The 12677-nt window shown below is 39.4% G+C and overlaps 1 protein-coding gene across 3 annotated transcripts in view; it reads right to left on the bottom strand.

Annotated features, from left to right (window-relative positions):
* Positions 1 to 4324: 4324 nt before the first annotated feature.
* The window catches only part of CDK8 (cyclin dependent kinase 8), a 138986-nt gene continuing 130633 nt past the window's right edge, over positions 4325 to 12677 (bottom strand). For 2 of the 3 annotated variants that reach the window (XM_059377728.1, XM_059377731.1), the window contains 5 exons: positions 12247 to 12319; positions 9265 to 9362; positions 8473 to 8551; positions 8195 to 8353; positions 4325 to 5630 (listed from right to left, as the gene is read on the bottom strand). In XM_059377728.1, the coding sequence (XP_059233711.1) occupies positions 5505 to 5630; positions 8195 to 8353; positions 8473 to 8551; positions 9265 to 9362; positions 12247 to 12319 (535 nt within the window). In that variant the 3' untranslated portion in view covers positions 4325 to 5504. The remainder of the gene's footprint in view (positions 5631 to 8194; positions 8354 to 8472; positions 8552 to 9264; positions 9363 to 12246; positions 12320 to 12677) is intronic. The other variant, XM_059377729.1, reaches the window with a different exon arrangement.

The raw sequence follows: 12677 nt of genomic DNA, 5'->3' as shown, positions 1-12677 counted from the left end.
TCAATCTTTGACAAAGGAGGCAAGAATAGGCAATGAGAAAAGATAGTCTCTTTAATAAATGATGTTGAAAACTGGACAGCCACGTGGAAAAGAATGAAACTGGAGCAATTTCTTATTCTATTTACAAAAAATAAACTCAAAAATGGATTAAAGACCTAAATGAGAGACCTGAAACCATAAAAGTCCTAGAAGAGAACACAGGCAGCAATTTCTCTGACATCAGCTGCAGCAACATTTTTCTAGATATGTCTCCTGATGCAAGGAATACAAAAACATAAATGAACTATCGGGACTACATCAAAATAAGAAGGAAACAATCAGCAAAACTAAGGGCGACCTACAGAATGGGAAAAATATACTTGCAAATGACATATCCAAAAAAGGACTAGTGTCCAAAATATATAAAGAATAGCTACAACCCAATACCCCCAAAATAAATAACCCAATTAAAAAATGGGCTGAAGAGATGAACAGACATGTTTCCAAAGAAGACATCCAGATGGCCAAAAGACACATGAAAAGGTATTCAACATCACTCATCATCACAGAAATGCAAAACAAAACCACAATGGGATATTGCCTTACACCTGTCAGAATGGCTGAATCAAAAATACAAGAAACAAGTGTTGGCAAGGATGTGGAGGACAAGAAACCCTCCTGCACTGTTGGTGGGAATGCAAATTGGCGCAGCCACTGAGGAAAACAGTATGGAGATTCCTCAAAAGGTTAAAAAATACAATTACCATATGATTCAGCAATTCCACTACTGGGTATCTACCCAAAGAATATGAAAACACTAATTTGAAAAGACACATACACTTTTACTGCAGCATTATTTACAACAGCCAAACTATGGAAGCAGCCCAAGTGCCCATGGATAGATGAATGGATAAAGATGTGATACACACACACACACACACACACACACACAGGAATATTACTTAGCCATAAAAAAGAATGAAATCTTGCCATTTCAACAACATGGGGGTGTAATGCCAAGTGAAGGCACAGCAAGGAAAACAAAGGAGTCTAAAGTAATTCAAGTAGAGTCATCGATGGGGAGGGAGAGGGTAAATGAGAACAGAGAGGAAGCCAAGAAACCCGAGTATTTTAGACAATGTTGAGAAACTCTGCCTTGATTCGAAGTGTGATGGGAAGCCACTGAAGGATTAAGAGCATGTACAATGATCATTCTAGTTTATCTTTAAAAGGATAACAAAGTCTTCACCTCCATGGGGGAGACAGACAATAAACAAACAAAAAAAAATATATGTATAAAAATGCCAAGTAGTAAGCACTGTTCTGAGGGGAAAGATCACTGCTATGTGAAAGGTGTGGGGGGAAGCAGGAGCAGGAGCCAGGCACCAGTTCGGAAGCTAGATGGTAGCTAGGGAGAGAAGATGAAAAGTTCTCTTTTATATACGCTGCGTTTGAGATGCTATTTGACATCCAAATACAAAGTCACTTATGCACTCATTCATTCACTCAGTAAATATTTATAAGCACTATTGTGTGCCAGGCGCTCTTGCAGTTGCTGGGATTATTATAGTACATAAAAAGCCTGCCTAGAGGTGCCAGCTAACTGTGGGGGAGATCACGTTGCAATACTGGAGTATATCCAATCAACACCTCTCACCCCCCAAACAAACATCATGTTACATGTCAGTGACATCTCAGTGAAAAAAGGCTGCCTTTGTGGAGTTTATCTTCCCGTAGGGTGGGGAGAAACAATAAACAAGTGTAAATTAGTGGGGTCAGTGCTGGGCGGGGAAGATGAAGCCGGGTGAAGGAGATAGGGAATGGGAAAGTGGAGAACAGGCTGCTATTTCAGAATGGAAAGGATAAGCCTCCCTAAGACAAGATCTAAAGAGGCCTGAAGAAGTGAGGGAGGGAGCCCAGAACTGGCGGGGGAGAGCATGGGGCAGATGCAGACAGAATAGAGCCTCAGAGCCGTGAGACAAGACGTGCTTGACAGGCTCGAGGAACAGTAAAGGACAGCACAGAGGACAGTCATAAGAAATAGGAGGCCACCATGTGCAGGGACTTGCCTGGCTTTCACTGAGCCAGAAGCACTGGAGGGATGAGAGCAGGGGAGGCCCATGAGCTGTGTTAAAATCTTCACTTAGACTGCTCTGTGTATGTGTCGGGGGTGTGGGGACGCTGAGGGAGTTTAGGGTGGAAACAGGCAGGAAGCTTGTGTAAGAGTCCAGGGAAGAGGGGCACCTGGGTGGCTCAGTCATTAAGTGTCTGCCTTTGACTTGAGTCGTGATCCTGGGGACCTGGGAGGGAGCCCCGAATCGAGTTCCCTGCTTGGCGGGAAGCCTGCTTCTCCCTCTCCCTCTGTTTGTGTTCCTTCTCTCGCTGTGTCTCTCTCTGTCAAATAAATAAACAAAATCTTAAAAAAAAAAAAAAAAAAAAGTCCAGGGAAGAGATGGATGGCTGTGGTTTGGCACAGGGTGACACAGTAAAGGTGGTGAGGGCAGTTCGGTTGGGGATAGAAAGGGAAAGCACCCAAGATTTGCATGGAGAATGGATATAGTGTGGGGAGAGGGGATGATGCCAAGGTTTCTGTGTGGCTTGGATGACTGGGAGGGAGGGGGTTCCTAGTCACTGAGTCACTGGGACGGCTAAGTCTGTAAAAGGAGCAGGGGGGGTGGCAGAGCCAGGAGTCCTCTTTGGATGTCTTCAGTCTAGAACCCATCTTCAATAATGAGTCAGATACAGCAGGTAGGTCAGGATGGGAAATCTGGCAACCATCAGCCTACACAAGTCCTGAGCCTGGGTGAGACCACCTGGGAGCAAATGGAAAGAGGAGAGGCTGAGATGGAACAGGGATCCTTTTACAAAGCTTCCATTCTATAGGGAAGAGACAGAAAATGGTCAAAAAATAGGTGGTGGGCGCAATGTAGAGAAAAAGACCAAGGAATGCGCTGGAGGATGGTGGTTGCTTTGGGTATGTTATTTGTCTATGTGTCACAGATGCAATTAAATATATGAATCAGGAACTATATATGAAATAGTCTGTATATATAAATTTGATAGTCCCCAACATGCTGAATTCCTCGAGACTGGACAGAGCACGCCAAGAAAGGAGGTTGATAAATTTAAAAATCAGAGAACTGAGCCCTAGGAGTTTCCAACATTTATAGCGGAATTTGTGGTAATGGGTTTTGCTTTCTGAAATTTATGCAGGAGAAGGTGGGTTGTCAACAGGGCAGCCCTCTCTCCAAGCCACTGACTGAAATGTTGCTGTTTGCTCAACCTTCAGACCAGCTTGGAGGTGTTCTCCCTGTGTATTCCTCAGACTTCTACATCAGAACCAACTGAGGAGCTTGTTAAAAATGAAGATTCCATGTCCCTCCCCACTCCCCCAAACTGTCCTCTGGGACTAGATCCAGGGAAAACAAATTGCGGATGATCTTCATGCCCATGAAGGCTGGAAGTCACTGTATCAAAGGTAGGAGGCAAAACAGAAGACAATCTGAGTGGCGGGAAATAAGAAGACATGGTTAGGTAAGACCCACTCAGTCCGTGGCCAGAGGGGATCTCCTAAAGGTGCTGAGGACAGAGCTCTAGGATCAGATCCTCACGCTGTGTGGAGGAGCTGTGGCGGGGGGAGAGAGAACGCAGAAATGCCAATTTGGCTCCTGAATTGTTCTTACTGTGATAGGGCTATCGGGATTGGAATTCCTCAGTTCTTCAAATGTTTTTTAGAATTTTTAAAGGAATGAGCTGACTTTTTAAGAAAAAAACTATGTTAGCTTTTAAAATCTGCTCTGTTTTGTGCTGAAGGAGAGAGGAAAAATAATTATTTGGGCTAAAACAAATTGTTCTCAGCATACTGAATTAGACTTTATTCTAGAAATGGAAGGCTCATCATAATTCTTTCAATCAGAAAGGTAGTCTAGTTGACATCTTCTATTACAGTGCAGCAGAGTAAAGAATCCATATCTAAATCATAAGTCATTACTCCACTCCACTCCGGAGGCAGGATATATAGACATTACTAAGGAAAACAACTGAGGGGCACCTGGGTGGCTCAGTGGGTTAAAGCCTCTGCCTTGGGCTTGGGTCGTGATCTCGGGGTCCTGGGATCGAGCCCCACGTCGGGCTCTGTGCTCAGCAGGGAGCCTGCTCCCCACCCCCCCACCTCCCGCTTGCCTCTCTGACTACTTGTGATCTCTCTCTCTCTCTTTGTCAAATAAATAAATAAAATCTTTAAAAAAAGGAAAACAACTGAAGAGATTTAGTTAGAGGCCACTTGTTAAGGAGTACTTTAAAACACCTATGTGTATATAAAAATAGAGCCAACTTCATATTTTGATTTATGAAAAATAAATTTATTACATAACACCTTGTTTTTAACAATGTTCAATTTTTTTTTAAATTCAGAATACTTGTGTCATTCATGTAAAATAGTTTGATACAGTACATTGTATGTTATAGGTTTTTTTTTTTTCCTCAAAAATTCTAAGGCTCTCCTACTCCTTCTCCTTTGCTGAAGTAAGGGCACCCTAAACAACGTGCGAACAAGTTTTAAAAAGGAAAATTAACTGAACAAAATTTTAATAGCACTACACCAACCAGCTTTAAAATCAGGACAAAATATCTGAATGGGATGCCGCACCTTTCAGAGGAAGTTATCATTCATGCTTTTTTCATCTTAAAGCATGCTCACTAATCAGCAACACCAACAGGAAAAATAAAACACTGTCTATGACAATCATTTCAGTTTGTTTGCCGAACCAAACAGGTTTATATCAATGACAACATATTTAATTACTATCAAATAGCAGCTTTAATACCAGTCAAGTCATAGATTGAAAATAAAAACAAACTTATAAGTTGGAAATTAATCTTTGGGAGTTTTGAAACCTTTCTGGAAAAACTATGTGGTTTTTGTACTTTCAAAAAAACCCAAGCAATAGCCTTGGTCGAAAAACACTGATTAATGTAGAAAATGAATCAACCCACTGATAAGACACTAAAATGAAAGGTGTACCAAAATAATCTCACTTTGAGTCTTGGTTATTTTGTTGAGTTAACATATACTGTATGTTTCAAGTACCAGTTAAACTTTTGTGTGTGTGTGTGTGTGTGTGTGTGTGTGTGTGTACTATTGGTCAGATAATGTTGTTACACTGAAAGAATTCACCACATACAACGACAAATGCTCGCCCCTAGCACATTTCACAGCTTCAACTGCTACAGACTGTCACTGAAAAAAATGCATTGGTCAGTCTGAACCATGTCAAGTAAACTATGGAAGTAGCAAATCCACAACACAAACTGTGCTAGCACTTTCTTTCAAGTCTAACTCCAAAACAGGTACAACTTGGAAGCCACTACCCCGGTCTGTGAAAAGTGGTGGAACTTGGCTACCGGACAGTTTGAGGATGTGGGTGTACAGTACATTCCCATGGCCCATACCAGGTTCCCGCAGAGAGCTGCACCGTCAGTCCTGCAGCACTAGCAACAGTGCATCGACAACATTCCAGCGCAGCTCAGTACCGGTGTGTCTGATGTGAGTACTGTGGAGGCTGCTGGGAGGTAGCTGAGTATCCCATGCTGCTCTGTGGCTGTGATGTGCTTGGTCCAGGGTTGGGATAGGCAGCATGTGGATTGGAACGCTGCAAAAGAATGAGCGAGGAAGCAGAGTCAGGTGTTTCTAAGAGTTGGCTCCATCCCAAGCTGGTGAGGCTTAGGTTTGCAAAGTCATTTATTTAGATGCAGTAAGAATCTAAAAGTCTCAAGCCATGTACTAGCTTTAGAATAAAAATGACAAAAACCCCCAATCTTTTAATGTCAGCTAAGGTCAGAAGTATTACCGGTAAATAATACTAAGCTGAGTCTCATGACTCTGCTGTGCAGTTCATTGTTTTTCTATAGCAGTAATCCCCTTTTTAAGCTGTTTTGTAACCACCTGATAAGTAATAATTAATTTGCTTGAGATGTTTATACGTGAACTTAATGATATATACACGAAGACATTCAAAGCTAATTTACATGCTGGTTTCTTCAACAGAAGGCTCCCAGTACATGTGTGACTAAAGAATAAAAATGAACAGGACAAGAAATGGTACTGCAGAATCATTTTCTTAGGCATTAAATATTTTTATGCCCTTTAATGAATTTTATTTTCTGCAACAAGTTATATACAAAATTAAGTTTATAATTATAGAAACGTAAGAACAATGTTATTCTCAATTCTAAAAACTGCACAAAGGGAAAGAACAGAGATAGAGTTGAGTCCTGTGATTTTGATCTATTATTCCCTTCCTGCACCTCTCTCTCTTATTATTAGCTCCCAAGACAAACACAATAACTTATTAACCATAATTTACTACCTCCTTCTTTCAAAGCACATTCAATAAATCGTATAATTCTAAATTCTACCAACTCTAGCAAAATAACATTTTAAAAAGAGTAAACACATGAAATTATAGTCACTACAAAAACCAACCATCAGATGATAACATCAAGAAACAAAGAAGCACAGCAATTTTCTTGGTTTCAATAGCAAAGGTCCGAGCACTGCCCTGCTTCATTCCAAGGATGCCATCACCTTAGCAAGCAAACACATTCTTGAGCCAAGAGGGATGTACTTTTCCCACCCGGATAGGGACAAAAAGATGCTGGAACAAACAAGAGCCCCCAGAGATGTCTGTCCTTGATTTCCTTGTTTAGTTTCCCAGAAAAGAGTTATTTACTACCCAGGCAGACAAGAATTTCTATGGTTTGGTAGATTGGACCTTTCCTTAACCAAAGCAAAGAGTTAAGATCTCATTTCTGAAGGGTCATAGCAGGCTCTGGGAACCTTATTAGTTTAGTAAGATCTCCTTTTCTCTTTCAGTAGGTAAATAACTTTACTTGGTCCAGTTTCCAGTTTCCTCCCACACTGAGACCCAGGTGAGCTGGCAATATTAGAATATGCAGGGAGGTGGTATATGATTTTCCAAGTGGTCTTCCTGCAAAGAAAATGGCAATGCCACGTGAGGGGATCCACAAGCAGACAACGGAGCAGTCTTGGTTGTGAGATCTAAGCCTGTGTCCTGGGTCTACCCCCAGCTCAGGTGAACACGTGGAAGTTACCTCACTTCTCTGAGCATCTCTGGAATGACAATGATCACCCTAACCTCACAGGGTTACCACAGCGATCAAAGGAAATATGTAGGTTTCATGCTTGGTATAAAAGCTGGCATAGTAAGCACCCAACAAGCTCTTATTATTACAGTCATCACTAGCACCACCATCACCACTTAAGAAGTGCTTAATGTGTACTATGAATGCTACTAAGAATTTTAATGATGGTAATGGTAATAAAAGCAGACAAAAAAGTGGTACCCTCTGTTAAGCACTACAGCAGGCTAGCCGCTGTGCCTTAGCATATGTCCTCTCATTTAATCCTTAGCTCCACCTCATACTTGCCATCAACCACTTCTGCAAATAAGGAAACTGAGAACATCTGAATTACTTACTCAAGGTTACCCAAAGCCAGCGGCTGGGATCTGAAAGTCTGTTTTTTTGTTGTTGTTTTTAAAGATATTATTTATTTACTTGAGAGAGAGCAAGCAAGAGAGGCCACAGGCTGGGACGGGGGGTGGGAGGTAGTGCAGAGGGAGAAGGAGAAGGACCCTCTGCTGAGCAGGGAGTCCAACTCAGGGCTTTATCCCAGGACCCCGGGACCATGACCTGAGCCAAAGGCAGACACTGAACTGACTGAACTACCCAGGAACCCCTGAAAGCCTGTGTTCTTAATCATTCCTGGTATACTGTAAACAGCCTTGATTGAGCTCCTACCACAAATCAGGGGGCTAGGATTTATTACATCTACTCCTATTACATCTATAAGTAAGGCTTGGCCAGGCTCATTTACAGATGAAAAACTAAAGCCAGGAAATGTTATATTATTTGTCCAAGGTCACACAGTTAATAAATGGCATAACTTAAGTTTGATCATTCCAGGTCTGTCTAATTCAAAAGTCAGTAAGTACCCTGTTCTGTACCAGAGTCAGTACTTTTCCATGTCAGTAACACTCAGGTCAACATATTTCCCCAGGTACATAAAGGTCAGCATGCTAGGCCACGCATGCTGCTGGTCAGCATTTTCTTAGTTATACTGCATTTTCCAAAGGTCACAAACCCATATACAAATACTGATATGTCAAGTAAGTACAAAATAAACTGGAAATACCTGATAGTCTGAGGTCATGATTAGTCCACCTGAGGTAGTGGTAGGAGGAACAACTCTCACTTTTTTCAATGGGGGTCCCTGTGTATGACTGCTGTCTTGATTCCCTGGGTGACCAGTTCCATTAGTATGGTTATTGCCCTGCTGCTGCTGCTGGTTCTTCTCAATTGGTTAAATAGAAAAATAAAGTTCAACTCAGAAGGAGAACCAAATACAAACAAGAAAATGTTACCGTGGCATTGAACAAAACAAGAAGCAGCCAAATGTACTTTAATACTTACTTTGTCTCCTTTGTCATCAGGTTCTTCTTCTGTTAAAAATTCTCGTTTTGGGTAAGGGATTTGACAACCGGCAAAAACACTGCTCAGGAGAAAAAAGAAAAATGATTTCTGGCATGCCAATCAATATTTCAGATTCTTCATTTTATTCTTTCAAGACAGATTTTTTTTTCCATATTTTTAGAATAAGTACCTTTCAACTGCGCAACTGTGACAAGATGAATCTTTTCTTCTAATCAGTGACATTACAGCAGGCCATGGGAGGGATTTCATTGTATAAAAATAATCAATAATCATCAAATATGACTCAATTTTCTTTTATTCCGGCCTCACTCTTTTATTATTACAACCCAAATATAGACTCCAGAGGAAATGTCACTATTTGAACACAATTTTTTTTAACTCTCCCTTCTACATATAAAAGATGACACGGGAAACACAAATTTATTTGGGAATGGAATTTGCCATTGAAACATAAAACTGTAATTGCAAGCAGCGGACAATCTCCGTGAGTCTGAGTGCGCCACAGCACACATAAACAACCCGCCACTGTGTACCTGGTGCCCCACTGAAGCCCAGGCTGGCCATGTTTCATTAAGGAATATAGGAACAGGAGTGCCTCTTACCTCTAAAAGCCTGAAATGATACCTCAGTCATCAGAACTCAGTTTTTGCTTGTCATTGGGATTTCCCTGGGTCCCCAGGTAGGAGGAGTGGCAACTTGGAGATGACAACTCAAACAATCGTGCTCCAAAAAATTCTACCATGCTGGTGAGTTAACACATTGATCACTTACTCTGATGTAGGAAGTGGATCTTCTAAGAAATAGGGATCCTGCATAGCCTGTTCTGAGGTAATTCGCTTTATTGGGTCCATGGTAAGTAACTTCTGAAGCTGAAACCATAAATCATAAAAACATTACTGCGTTACTTCTCATAGTTTTATATCCTTGGGCATATGTGGAACGTATATGCTTTTTGATGAAAACAGCACAATCTGAAGGGTATTTATTCCCCCAAATTAACAACAGGAAAAACTTGACTATTACATTTGATGTAGTAATTCACATTTAGTTGTTCTAATAATCAGGATCTTACTTGGTTCTCCTATAAGAGGCTACTAAACCTACTTCTTACTCTAAATTAATTATCTACATTTTGCAAAGTGCTTTGTACAATTTAAAACAGGACTCAAATCTTTATTTTCTATTCCTTTTCTATTAAGGGGAAAATTATTATAGCACAAATAATACACTAGCCACATGTGGCTATTTAGATTTAAAACCAACTTAACTAAAACCAAATTAAGCTTAAAAAATCAATTTCTCATTCATATCAGATACAATTGCAGAGTTCAAGAGCCACAGGTGGCTTATGTGCTCCCTACTGGACAGTGCAGATCATCAGAGAAAGTTCTCCTGGCCCGGGCTATCCTAGTCTAAATAAATATGATGCTTGATACAGAACTTGTTTAGTACAGAGGGATTATGAATGGAGACTTAAAGGTACTGCTTGGGTTCAAGTCTTCACCTGACATTTATTAGCTGAATGACTTCGGACAAGTTGCTTACTCTCTCTGTAACCTCATTTGTCAAACGGAGATTAGAAATAGCGCCTACTACCATAGGTTTGTTTTCAAAATTAAATGAGGAAATACATGGAAAGCAAGTCTAGTGATACCTAACACAAAGAAAGCAGTATGTGTTAGCTGCCATTATTAGTATTATTTTAATTATTTTGCTACCTACAGAAATGTCACGCTAATGTGAAAATTCAGAATTTTTTCATTAAAACATAGTTCACTTAAGACTTTATGAACTAGAATATTTGATTTATTTTTATTTATTTTAGAACATTTGATTTTAGTAGGTGATTTAAGAGCTTATCTAAATAGTGGTCTCTCAGCTTATCCTCTTTGATCTAATGTGGTGGTTTTCAGACTTCAGAGTACATCAGAAGTACCCCAGGAGCACCTCTCAAAGCCGACTGCTAGGCCCCACTCCCAGAGCTCTGGGATATCTGTGCAGGAGTCTGAGGAGTGGCCTTTCTACCAAGTTCCCTGGGGATTCTACTGCTAAGGACCAGGATCGCACTTGAAAACCAACAGATGGGGGCACCTGGGTGGCTCAGTGGGTTAAAGCCTCTGCCTTCGGCTCAGGTCATGATCCCAGGGTCCTGGGCTCTCTGCTCAGCAGGGAGCCTGCTTCCTCCTCTCTCTCTCTGCCTGCCTCTCTGCCTACTTGTGATCTCTCTCTGTCAAATAAATAAATAAAATAAAAGAAAAAGAAAAAAAAAGAAAACCAACAGATGCATTGAGACTTGATGGGAGAACACAATCAGAGGACAGACATAAAGTATTTAAAAACACAGAGGAAATGCTGGGATGGGAAGATTTAAATTTAATTATGATGATCCGATATTTCAGTGGAAGCACAACTTTAATTTTAGAGGTGAAAAGAAAAGCATGGGTTTGCCATTTAAAATGCTCAACAGTTTTAATGGAGTTACATTAGAGCTTTCAGATGGGTCTACACAAGATAGGTCACTGTGGTAAAAACAAGCAACTAAGCTGCAAGGGAAATATATCTCTGGGATTTCAGTGGTGATGGTTGTGAGAATCACTGCAGACTACACTGAATAGCAGCAAGTTGGGGGTAAGTAAGAGCAAGTCCCCTGAATTGTGACTCTGGGCCTACCACTATTATCATTATTTTATTAGAATAAATAAGGCTCTAACTTACCTTCCTGTTTGGGTCCTGTTATAAGTACATTATAAGAAACCATTATTTGGATAATAATATATTGTGTGGCAATAAGATAGGTTAGGCCTTGCTTTTAAAGTTGCTGATAAGATATGAAATATATGATATGTGACATGAAATAAAAATAAACAGAGGGCGTAGAAGCAGAAGCAGAAGACAGAGAAGAAACAAACAAAATAGATGAAGTGTTTGCAAGTGGCCTGCTATTGTAACAAGGAAAATACAGTACTTTTAAGACAAATTCCCACTTAATGAACTCATTTAAAAATATTGAGAATAAAGGACGAAAAGAATTTTAAGCCAAATACAATACAACCTACTCCCTGAAATTTCCCCTTTGTATGTTATATAACTTTAAAAAACCCCCCAGAATCATTTTTAATTGTTATGATATAAAAATGGAAATTTTACTGTAAACAAATTTAAGCTGGCAAAGTTGACTATAATGTCATAAATTACAATAGTGCATGGATTCATTTAGATTCTAAAATAAATGATTTTTCCATTATACAGTAATAAATTCTGCATCTCATATTCTTCCAGAAAAAGCAACTAATACACACCATCACCAAAGGACTTCTAATACCCAAGTTTGTAAGAGTATCTTGGGAGTTAAAAATTTTTAAAAATAATCTTTCAAAAAGTTGAAATACAAAATAATTTGTAAAAGTTACTTCTGAGTACTGGGATGGTTTTCTTTTAGATTCTTCTCTCAAATTGTTGAAATTAAAAAAAAAATCGATGAAAACCAATAAATGTAATTTTAAAAATGTTCTTGACAGACTTGGTACAATAACTATCTTTAAAAAACCTAATGTAACCAAACATTAGTCTGTTAAACCGTGTTATGGGTTTGGAAAAACAAGTTTTCATGCCTTTACTAATAAGCAGCAACAAGATGTCTGGATTTACCATTAAAGTACTCTAAGAGTGTTAAATAACCGTATAAACTGACCCCAAAACACCTCTGGTTAGCTAACCAGGGAAAAAATTTTATTATTGTTCTCTAAAGCTTACCAAGTGGAATGCTTTACTATCTGGTTTAACTTTATGTTTTTCCATATACTTGATAAGGCTGCAGTTGGTATACCTGAAAGAGAAATACTATGAAATATCTATATGAGATTTTGAGGTTAATTTTACATTGGCTGAAGTTTTTCCAAACAATCATTTTAATCACAACCGATAAAGAATATTTATTGAAAATGGCATAATTGGCATAGCATTAGCTCAATTTCATATTTTATTCAATATTCACACTAGTCACTTATGAATGGATACCACTGAGAAAACACAAGATAATTTCATAAATAATATATACTGAATAGCATTTTTTATAAGACTGTTATTTTAACAATTCTCTTAAATAACATATGGGTCAAATATTTAATTCAGCCTTTCTAGTAGGTTTAAAACAAATTTAAAATTTTTAAAAAATTTGTTATAGG

The sequence above is a fragment of the Mustela nigripes genome, chromosome 15 (genome assembly GCF_022355385.1).
Source record: "Mustela nigripes isolate SB6536 chromosome 15, MUSNIG.SB6536, whole genome shotgun sequence".
Lineage (NCBI taxonomy): Eukaryota > Metazoa > Chordata > Mammalia > Carnivora > Mustelidae > Mustela > Mustela nigripes.
This window is presented reverse-complemented; position numbering and strand designations above follow the sequence as displayed.